The sequence below is a fragment of the Electrophorus electricus genome, chromosome 19, assembly GCF_041902795.1.
Source record: "Electrophorus electricus isolate QZ-2024a chromosome 19, ASM4190279v1, whole genome shotgun sequence".
Taxonomy (NCBI): Eukaryota; Metazoa; Chordata; class Actinopteri; order Gymnotiformes; family Gymnotidae; genus Electrophorus; species Electrophorus electricus.
Genome location: NC_137515.1, coordinates 713,989 through 724,875, shown reverse-complemented (window position 1 = coordinate 724,875; position 10,887 = coordinate 713,989). Strand labels below are relative to the sequence as shown.

General features: G+C 37.4%; 2 protein-coding genes across 7 annotated transcripts; one reads left to right on the top strand and one right to left on the bottom strand.

The window, feature by feature from the left end:
- Window positions 1-1,603: 1,603 nt before the first annotated feature.
- Window positions 1,604-9,554, bottom strand: sec14l7 (SEC14-like lipid binding 7). 6 transcript variants are annotated; one of them, XM_081701816.1, is made up of 12 exons: window positions 6,886-7,008; window positions 6,643-6,718; window positions 5,388-5,431; window positions 5,075-5,137; window positions 4,755-4,943; window positions 4,519-4,614; window positions 4,335-4,395; window positions 4,093-4,176; window positions 3,808-3,914; window positions 3,568-3,707; window positions 3,294-3,463; window positions 1,604-3,021 (listed from the first exon to the last, which is right to left on the bottom strand). In XM_081701816.1, exons 1-12 carry the CDS (start codon window positions 6,952-6,954, stop codon window positions 2,912-2,914), a joined length of 1,209 nt encoding a protein of 402 aa, XP_081557942.1. In that variant the 5' UTR covers window positions 6,955-7,008; the 3' UTR covers window positions 1,604-2,911. The 6 variants fall into 6 exon arrangements, with proteins under 6 accessions (XP_081557942.1, XP_081557943.1, XP_026876988.2 ...); XM_027021187.3 differs by having other exon boundaries at window positions 1,605-3,021; window positions 6,901-7,033; XM_081701821.1 differs by lacking the exon at window positions 6,886-7,008 and adding an exon at window positions 9,421-9,554 and having other exon boundaries at window positions 1,606-3,021.
- tuba7l (tubulin, alpha 7 like) lies at window positions 8,399-10,760 on the top strand. Its single transcript, XM_027020492.3, has 5 exons — window positions 8,399-8,614; window positions 8,874-9,022; window positions 9,137-9,289; window positions 9,502-10,029; window positions 10,228-10,760. Exons 1-5 carry the CDS (start codon window positions 8,494-8,496, stop codon window positions 10,516-10,518), a joined length of 1,242 nt encoding a protein of 413 aa, XP_026876293.1. The 5' UTR covers window positions 8,399-8,493; the 3' UTR covers window positions 10,519-10,760.
- The last annotated feature ends 127 nt before the right edge of the window (window positions 10,761-10,887 follow it).

Genomic DNA, 10,887 nt, shown 5'->3' with positions numbered 1-10,887 from the left:
AATACAGCTACAGACAATGCCAAAAGAGTTGAAAAGAAAGGTTCTTAATGAGGAAAAGAAGGGTCCAGTTGTAGCTTTCCTGGCAGAGGGATACAGTGAGTGTCAGGTTGCTTCCATCCTGAAAATTTCAAAAAGTGAGGTTCATAAGAACAAGGTCAAGCAGCAAACACATGGGACAACAACAGCTACAGACTCGCAGAGGTCAAACATGACCATGATGATCGCTAGCTCATTTGAATATCACTTAACAACCGCAAGATGACGTCAAGTGACCTACAAAAAGAATGGCATGCAGCAGCTGGGGTGAATTGCACAGAGAGGACGGTTCGAAACAGGCTTCTGGAGGCAGGGCTGAAGTCATCCAAAGCTAGAAAAAGTCCTCTAGGAGAAGCAAAGAAGAGCCAGACTGAAGTTTGCGAAAGACCGTAAGGATTGGACTATAGAAGACTGGAGTAAGGTCATTTTCTCTGAGTGCAGTTTTTAGATTTGTCCAACACCTGGTCATGTAATAGTTAGATGGAGACATGGAGAGGCCTACAAGTCTGAGTGTCTCGCACCCACTGTGAAAATTGGTGCAGGATCGGTGATCTGGGTGTGTTTGAGCAAGGCTGGAATCGGGCAGATTTGTCTTTGTGAAGGACACATAAATCAAGAGGAAGATGGAGGGTCACAAGCCATCAAACAAAGCTGAGCTCCTGTAATTTCTGTGCCAGGAGTGGCGTAAAGTTACCCAACAGTAAAGTGAAAGACTGGTGGAAAGCATGCCAAGACGCATGAAAGCTGTGATTGAAAAGCAGGGTTATTCCACCAAATATTGATTTCTTGACTCATCCTAAATTGAAATATTAGTACTGTGTTGTTTATAAATGAATATGAGCTTGTTTTCTTTGCATTATTTGTGGTCTGAAATTTCTGTTTTGTTATTTTGATCATTAGTATTTTTCATTAAAAAAAACAAGCATGCTCTAAAATACAATATTTTTTATCTGGAATTTTGATGTTGCCAGTAGTTTATAAAACAAAAATAAAACAAAACTGCTCAGCCTGGTCATATACCCATCAATTGTAAAACTAGAGAAACTGATCATTTTGTAGTGGTCTCTTTTTTCCCCCCCAGAGCTGAGTAGGAAAAAAAAATAAAATGAATCAAATTTTTAAAAATGTTATATATATATATATATATATATATATATATATATATATATATATATATATATATATATATATAGTTCATTTTTCTGCATGAATGATAAAGCTCAGTTTAAAAAACACTTGGTGTTTCAAAACACTGTTGACTAATTTCACAAAATTGTGATTTCATCAGCCACCAAGTCCCTTGATTTTTTTGTTCTGCTAAAAGGTATCAAGATTATATATATATATTAATTACAATTAAATGACAATTTTATCTCAAGGGCGTAATATGCAAAAACGACTTGTTCTTAAGTTTTATAACTGTAGATGTAACGTACTGCCTAGGAGCGCGTGCTCCTGGTTCGGTAAATGCACACGACACGCATAACATACATGTACAAGACATACAACATATCAGAGGACTTCTTATGTACGAGTGCGTATGCAGTGACATGCCCTTGTATGTCAAATTGACTTTACTTCTCAGGAAACAATGACAGTAACAGAAATATTGTCTACATTATTGTCTAGGTGTCATTAATTAGCAAAAGAATTGAGACGTGATAAGGAGGGTCTATTCCTTTCACTATTAAGAAACCTTAGCGCAACAGTAAATGCCATGCATCAATCAGATTACACTTTGGTTGCAAAGTGAAAAACTCCATACACCACAATCAGTTGTACACAAAATGATGACACCTTTGCCATCATTTACTGGGTTTAAAGGACCAATACGTCATTTACCAACAAAAAGTGTCACACAATATTTATGAAACTGATTATAGTCTTTATACATGTTCTGTAAAGTGCAGCTCACATAATCAAATTTGATACTTGTAGCAATGCTTCATTCCTCAAATGAGCCAGCTGATGCTCCATATAACAGGTGCCCCACAAGGAGGCGGCCATATTTAAAATAAATTTAGTACAGAATCTCTGAAACATCCAGGCTACCAGGTGTCAGTATAATGAATGTTTCATAATTTGAATAATGACTTATTTTTCCTTTAATTTATGCAATCTACAAGTTTCTGTTCTCTAAATTACTGACAAATATGATTTAGCCTATAAGTGATTTCTTGCCCTACCAGTGTATACAATGAACAATGCGCCCTAATGCCACACATTTTATACTATTACACATCATGACTCAAGGCTACAATGGTAGAGATGCTAGTTAGCAAAGAGAGTCCACACTGTTGACCTCATTAATTCAGATTCCAGTACCAATCCGCACATAATTAGGCCTATATCATACTACAACAGAAACAATCTGGCTCAAATCAATGTTCCAAAAGATTAGTTCCTTCTTGTACCATTAAATAAATAATTTAACATTTGATTCAAATATTATTATTATTTCTAATAATATTACAAATCATTATTTTACATGCAAGACATCTGTGGGTGGAACAATTTCCATTACAAGCAGGAACAGACATTTCACTTTCTGAAAGAACCATCGCCATGCAGTATTGCACTGTGCCATTAACACACATCCACAGCGGAGCTGCCTGTTTGCCAAATCATATGTTTTCCCAAACAACAATCAAATTATTTACATTTAAAATAAATGCCTAAGTATGTGTTTTAATGTTGAGTCAAACATATTTTAATGTTACAGATTCACACAGATTAAGTGAATTAAGATTGACCTATAAATCTGTTCTTGAATTGCACTTCTCCAGTTATAATGATTCAAACTTCATTTCTACTGAAGTGTCCAGTGATCATGTCAAGTGCTGGGTATGTGAAGTGTTCTTTCTCCAGTCTGGCTTCATGCCTGTTCTTCGGAATTTGTGTGCATGGCAGGTAAAACAACATCCACTGTGAATCTTATCTTCTTTGAGTGAATCACACTGTATGTGTTATCAAATCGCAGAACATCTGAAGAGTCCAACAGATAGAAATAAAGATCGAAAGATTAAATTATTGAAAATAAGAAGTTGTATGATATGTGTTACAAAACAAGAATATCTATATACAATTGCACCTTTGTGATTTGACATCTGTGATCATAAAATCACAGGAAATATATAGGAAATAGATATTCCCAGTATATTAGCAGATTAGGGTAGGGCATCATCAAACACTTGACACTGACCCAAAGCATTTGCGTTGTTAAAAGGAACACTAATATTTAGTACATTTTCACTTACAGACACCTGGCTGGTCACAGGTATAGGATCCATCTTCTGGCACCAGATGGGCATTGTAACGTGTAGTCGGCAACACCTCTTGCATTTCTCCAACTTTCTGTTTAACACCAACTTTAGTCTTTATGTAAATGCCAAAACCAATATCGGCCCCATCACTAGCAAACTGCCATCTGGAGTTGAGCAAAAATAAATGGGGGAATAGTTTAGTATAAAAGAGGCCTAAAAAGCAGTACAGAATGACAGATAAAACAAGGCGAGTGAAAGTGCCACTCACCGTAATAAGCAGTCAGGGATGAGCATCTCATACTCCAGCTGGTGGTCAGACCCACGGTTGATAGTGATGCACTTGTCATACTGGACTTTGATGGCATCCTGAAGGTAGTAGGATTTTGGCACTGTGCCACCATAATTAATCTGGAAGAAAAGCCCAATTATGATTAATGAAGAGTTCTGACTGGGTGCCAGTACATTTGTTAACTGAGTGCATGTACTCTTGCCTCTGCATAAAACTCACCATGGTTTTACAGTAAGGGTCTTCATCTGGATCTGTTAGTGAACCTCCATAGACTACAGGCAGTTGATCTGGTGCTATATACTTCTGCAGTACTTCTTCCCAGTTGGCTTTAATATAGTGGAAATAATATAACTTTTAACATCTACCAGATTTCCCCTTAGGAACCAATTACGAACAACTATCTAATTTTCTAGGATAAAAATAAAATTAGATTGATTGTGATTGAATTTTTTTTTTCTACACGCTAAAAAAGAATGAAAATAATATCAAATGTAGCATTTTTACACCCAATCACAATAATCTTTCGTCGAGTCTCTTCGCACATAAAGTGCTTGATCAAGTTGAAGGCAATAGGGAAGATTTTAGGAGCTGCAGGAAGTACAAAAGGAAGAACAGAGTAATAGTCAAATTGTATATTGTACTGTATATGTAGCCATATTTTGTACTGAGTGGCGTCATAACCAACAATACTATATATTTATATAAACAAACAAATAAAGTTTATTTGACATGACAACCACTCTTACCTTTAATAATAAGAATCCTCTTTAGGCCTTCAGGATAGTTATCCTCAAACATGGTCAGAATCTTCAAAACAACACATATGTGAAAGACAGACATTACCAATTATATCAGTAAACTGAATCAGTAAAAATTTAAATCTAACAGAGGCTTCTCATTTCTTAGTGTATTAAGAGATTGAATCCTCACATCTCCATATGCATCAACAGATGGCTTCCACAGATGTTTCATGCCAAGGCCTTCACAGTCATAGATCAGAGTGATGGACTCCACTATTTTCCCAAGCTGATTAATAAAATTTGCACACAACATAAATAACACTACTGAATAATTCTGAAAAAATCCCAATAATTCTAATTTTGCCCCAGTGTTATACAGTGAAATAGGTTAATAAGTCAACATCAACATTCTCTAAAAAATCATACCTTCTCTGATTGCTTTAAGCACTCTCTTCGTAGACGCTCGGAGTCCCTGATTTTGGTCCTGAGTAAATCTTGCTTGGTTGCAGACATCAGAAGACCCTTTGGGTCTAGGGGGCCTAATACATCAATCCAGACAGGGCTTCCCTCTCTGTCATACCCACACATTCCACCGGACAGGTACTGCTCAATCACCTGATCAGATTAGTACACCATCCAATACACAGCTAAATCACACCTGTAAACCACTGTGCAAGATCAAATCAATGATTGTATATTGTAAAAGTAAACAACATTAGTGTAGAAAGATTTTATATCAAATTTACCTCTGGTGGCTTCCAGTCTTCTACGATTGTATCTACTTTCATTTGCTTGCGAAACTCCAAGTGCTAGAAAACAATGACATACATCATATATATGCCTTCACTCCACTTGTTTGGAGCATTACTGGGTTTAATGTCTTCAGCTTCCTCTGGTTTTTGTGTCACATCATTTGTGTCACACAAAATTAGCACACAAACCTACTCTTCTTGTGAAATTTTAACAGACTCAAGAATTATTTTATTAGAACGGTAAGAAGAATTTATGATGAATGAATGAATAAATGAATGGATGAATGAATGGCAAGAACCCTTTTACCTTCCTAAGCATTGCTTCAGCTTTTTGGACAATGAAGCTCCTGGCTGCAAGGAAGTAAAGAGCGAGAGGAAAACTTCAGATGAAAGGCAGGAAAATTCAAAACCTGAATGGCAGGAAAATTCAAAACCTGAATGGCAGGAAAATTCAATAACCTGAATGGCAGGAAAATTCAATAACCTGAATAAGAGTTCTTTCCTTTCATAATTAAAATGAATTCATTCACATTTTTAAAAAGAAGGGTACATCTTAATTTTTAACACTGCTCAGATGGAAAGAGCAAATGGTTTTGCAATGAACAGGTGAATGGAACTACAAATATTTGCACTTGAAGCTCCAATAATTTCACCTTGAACTTTTCTCTTGGTGCACTAAGTAATATTTTTATATTTCACTTAAATGTCATTAGGAGAAGCAGAGACATTTGACAAACTTTTATTAAGATAAAGAGTGAACTGAAAAGTAAATTCCAGATCAGGTGTCACAAGTTTTTAAGGTACATAGAAATAATATGCCAATCAAAGTATTTTTTACATTAGTTTACAGCACACAAAATTTTCTATACCTGCAAAAAACTATCATATTACACACACAGATTGATGTTCAGTATGCAACAGGGTTAGATTAGTATTCCACTGAGACCTTGAAATTCTCAAAACATCACAGACTCATAGGAGTAGTGAAGGTATGGGGGACAGCATGCACTGAGAGAGAGAGAGAGACAATATAGAAAATGTTGTAACTGACCACTCCGATAAAGCAAAAGATGAGTGGACTCTGTTCTGCACTGATAGTCAATCAATATATGCTCTGATTTCAAAGTAAAATACATAGTTTATGATTTCAAATGTCTTGCACAGGAAAAGCAAGCTGGTCCACCACTTTCACTGTCTCAATTTGTGAGCTTTCAGTATAAGCAACATTCATATTTTTGGTTTATTATACATTTGAATATAAAATAAACAAGAAGCATAGCTTCTTATATTTATTTATTCTTATTTTTCTAGGTATTCAGCACTAATGTAAAAAATACTTTGATTGGCATATTATTTCTATGTACCTTAAAAACTTGTGACACCTGATCTGGAATTTACTTTTCAGTTCACTCTTTATCTTAATAAAAGTTTCTCAAATGTCTGCTTCTCCTAATGATTCAGGCTAAAAAATACAAAATACATTATTATTCACAGGTCACAGCTGCATTTATTTCAAATGATTAATGTATGAATGAATGAATACCAAATTAGCTATTCCTCACCTCGGAGCCAGCGAAGCAGATAATGATCATTTTGACTGGGAAGCTGGGAGTATACATCTCCAATTTTCTCACGAAACTATAAAACAACAACAACAAAACCATTTTGAAAGTAGGATAGTGCACCAGGGCTCAGTACTGAAACTATGCATCATTAGGGTAGCAGTTATAGAACCACACAGATAAAAACAGACTTATGTAACACTGCTGTAATAACATTTTCATTTTGGAGTTTAGTGTATAAACCTGCAAAAGGATCACCTGTTCCAGAGCTTCAGCCTGCTTAGGGCTAAGGTCTCCAACACGGCCACTCATTCTACTGAGTACAACAGCTCTCTATGTGAATTGTTTCTTTGCTTTCTGCATTTTGCACTTGTGCCATTTATAGGCAATAGGTGAATGGCACTCTGCTTTCCTGGAAAAATATCAGTGGGGCATTACCTGTAGAGCGAAGTCTGACACAGAACCTTTGGTCATTCTTAGCAACTGTTTGCTTTAACATAAACTCAAAGTTCCTCAGAATATTTTTAGCAAGGGTGCTGTAGAGAACACTGGCATTGGGGCCTGGCTGAAACTGTTCCTACAGTTCATAAAAATGTCATGTTGAGTAAAAATGACACCATAGGCAATTTTCAATGGCAAAAGTATAGAGTACATACTGTAGCTATTCGTAGTTATTAATAGACGAATAGAAACTTAATAGAAGATGGATTACTGCCAAAATTTAACCATACAGTATATACTTGGATGACGTTGTTAGCTAGGTAGTTAGTTGTTAGTAGGTTATTGGCTGTTGATAATAGCATTGTTCATTACTGTTAGTAGACAGGGTATTATGAAGTGGATACGTTCTGAGTAACTTTAATAGGTTTGTATAATATAACCACTTTTGGGAAATATTTTGGAGTGGCCTCTATTTTTGGCTGCAGCTTAACTAGCTCACTGGTACTCAACTAAAATGGATAACCGGCTAACCCGCAAACCAATTTTTGAATTTAAAAAATGCTCATCTCTGTTCACACGCACACCATATGTCATATGTCTTGTCTGAAATTACAAAAATCAACCAATGACAACAATTAAACAAATGATTGACATGTCATGAAATAGACATAGAAACGTTATGGCGGGCGGGGCTAGTTAAACCGTTGAGCTTTATTAACGGCTGAATGGTCTTTTAGTTCCAACGTTGGCACGTAGAAACTTACGAAGCCGAAGTTTACTAACATTAGCTTCATTAATTACCAGCAAAGTTGACAGATCAGCTTTCAGACAACGATTGTTCCGATTTGATTCCCACTGAAAGCTGTAAAAATGGTAAGTGACTAATTTTGTAGTGCAAGGAAACGTTAGCTAGGTTAGCTAATGAGGTATTTATTGCTAAACGAGCTTCATCGTGCTAACGCTCAGTTATGAGTGATTTTGCCAGCGACCCTAGCTATCGATTACCTCCCAAGTTAGGTTAGCTAGGCTAGTGAGAAAGTCAAAATTAACCAAATAGACGACGTTGACTTTAAACCAGTAACGCTAGCTAGGTTGCCAAATTAGCCAGCTAAAATACTGACTAGCTAAATTAGCTAGGCTAGATATAGCTAAATCAGTCAGGCGAGGAAAGAAAAACGTATTTGAAATAATTAGTTAGCTAACTAGATAACTATGTATCTGAGTAGCTTAGTGGATAATTGATAGTTGGGTTACATTTATTTATTAAATGTAACTTTTAGACTCTAACATTTTTTCCCCTCCATACAGCGCGAATGCATCTCGATCCACGTGGGGCAAGCAGGCGTACAAATCGGAAACGCTTGCTGGGAATTATATTGTCTTGAACATGGGATCCAGCCTGATGGCCAAATGCCAAGTGATAAAACAATCGGAGGAGGAGACGACTCCTTTAACACGTTTTTCAGCGAGACGGGCGCGGGGAAACATGTGCCAAGGGCGGTGTTCGTGGATCTTGAACCAACTGTTGTTGGTAAGCATACATGAAAACATTTCCAGTTTAGTACCAAGGTACCTTCCTATCTTCTGACTTTTGAAATGAACTGGATATACATCAATATTCCTTTTACCATAAACACACACAAAAATGATTTGAGGTGCTTGCATAGCTTTGAAGGACTTCTGTCCGAAACATCCTGTTTGCAAACCTTGTGTGCTTCACTGCAATTTTAACAATCTCTGTGGCTATATATAATGCAAGAGCATGGCTTTTTCTTTTTCTGCATTTAAAGATGAGGTTCGTACTGGGACATACAGACAACTGTTTCACCCTGAGCAGCTTATTACTGGAAAGGAAGATGCTGCCAACAATTACGCGAGAGGCCATTACACCATCGGCAAAGAAATCGTTGACCTGGTGCTCGATCGCATTCGCAAACTGGTAAGGTTTAATTCTTCACTCATTTTGGTGTAATGTTGTCTAAAATTGCACTTTATATTGACAAATATAAAGTTGACTTTTTATTCCTCTTTTTTTTCCATTTTACTTTCTCAGTCTGACCAGTGCACTGGGCTCCAGGGCTTCCTCATCTTCCACAGCTTTGGGGGTGGCACAGGCTCAGGCTTTGCTTCTCTTTTGATGGAACGATTGTCAGTAGACTATGGCAAGAAATCCAAACTTGAATTTGCCATTTACCCTGCACCACAGGTATCACAGTATTCACATTGCCTCATATTTGATTTGACTTCAGATTTGTTTTGTGTGATTAGACAGTTTATAAATTTAGTGCTGATTTTGCTTTAGGAGTAGCATTATTTGGCATATTTGTGATAGTTCACCTTAAAATGCAAGTTCTTCTCCAAATATGTTAACAGTTTGAAGGTCTTCCTGTTGTCATTTGTGTTCTGTTCATCTTGTAGGTTTCCACAGCAGTAGTAGAGCCCTACAATTCCATCCTGACCACTCACACCACACTTGAGCACTCTGACTGTGCTTTCATGGTGGACAATGAAGCCATCTACGATATCTGCCGACGCAACTTGGACATTGACCGGCCCACCTACACTAACCTCAACAGGCTCATTGGTCAGATTGTGTCTTCAATCACTGCCTCTCTCCGCTTCGATGGTGCCCTCAATGTCGACTTGACGGAGTTCCAGACCAACTTGGTCCCTTATCCACGCATCCACTTCCCACTTGTCACATATGCACCAGTCATCTCTGCTGAGAAAGCATACCATGAGCAGCTCTCTGTTGCAGAGATCACCAATGCTTGTTTTGAGCCTGCCAATCAGATGGTGAAGTGTGACCCTCGTCATGGGAAGTATATGGCTTGCTGCATGCTGTACCGTGGCGATGTGGTTCCTAAAGATGTCAATGCTGCCATTGCGACCATCAAGACCAAGAGGACCATTCAGTTTGTTGACTGGTGCCCCACAGGCTTCAAGGTAAATTTGTTTTAGGAGGCCCACTAGTGTACCGGTCAATTTATATTTGTATTATGTTTCTCATTTCAACAAATGGTGGATAACAAGTGTTTCTGTTTTTGAATGAGGCTATCACTGTGTTTATTTCTGAAAGCTTCTGTGATTTAAAGTAAGATCACCAAGAATCAGTTACATCAAAAACACTGCTGCTGTTGCCAGGTTGGGATCAACTACCAGCCACCAACTGTGGTTCCTGGAGGTGACCTTGCCAAGGTCCAGAGGGCTGTCTGCATGTTGAGCAACACCACTGCTATTGCAGAGGCCTGGGCCCGCCTCGACCACAAGTTTGATCTGATGTATGCAAAGAGAGCGTTTGTGCACTGGTATGTTGGAGAGGGAATGGAGGAGGGGGAGTTTTCTGAGGCACGTGAAGATTTGGCAGCTCTGGAGAAAGATTATGAGGAGGTGGGAATTGACTCTGTTGGAGATGACCCAGAAGGAGAGGAGTAGAATTTGTCATGGAGATGTTCATTTGTTAAGGTGTTCAGTCTATCGATTTTAAAAAATTGTTCATTTGGTATTTTTCTTTTTTGCTTATTAATGACTTTCAAATAATAAAACATAAATTACTAGGTCTCTTCCTAAAGCATATTTGAATAAACCTATTTTATTAAGCATGTTGAGATTTTTGGCATGGCTATGTAAGTGAATTTAGTCTGAGTCCAATCTTGCTTATGTTTACTAACAAAGTCTTAGATTTTAAAAAAAATTAAAAATAAATAAAATGCACACTAAATATTGACTTGACCATGAATGAAAGTGTCCTGAGTAGCAATTTAATTTATCCACAAGAGGGCAACAGTCACCTGGAGATTAGCA

What these genes read in the sequence shown, in the direction of transcription:
- tuba7l (XM_027020492.3), top strand. Translation starts at nt 8,494, where the DNA reads ATGCCAAGTGATAAAACAATCGGAGGAGGAGACGACTCCTTTAACACG. An exon ending in TCTTGAACCAACTGTTGTTG is followed by an intron (nt 8,615 to 8,873) that starts GTAAGCATACAT and finishes CTGCATTTAAAG; the next exon opens with ATGAGGTTCGTACTGGGACA. An exon ending in TCGATCGCATTCGCAAACTG is followed by an intron (nt 9,023 to 9,136) that starts GTAAGGTTTAAT and finishes TTACTTTCTCAG; the next exon opens with TCTGACCAGTGCACTGGGCT.
- sec14l7 (XM_081701816.1), bottom strand. Translation starts at nt 6,954, where the DNA reads ATGAGTGGCCGTGTTGGAGACCTTAGCCCTAAGCAGGCTGAAGCTCTG. An exon ending in AAGACTGGAAGCCACCAGAG is followed by an intron (nt 4,944 to 5,074) that starts GTAAATTTGATA and finishes TAATCTGATCAG; the next exon opens with GTGATTGAGCAGTACCTGTC. An exon ending in GCTTAAAGCAATCAGAGAAG is followed by an intron (nt 4,615 to 4,754) that starts GTATGATTTTTT and finishes TTTATTAATCAG; the next exon opens with CTTGGGAAAATAGTGGAGTC.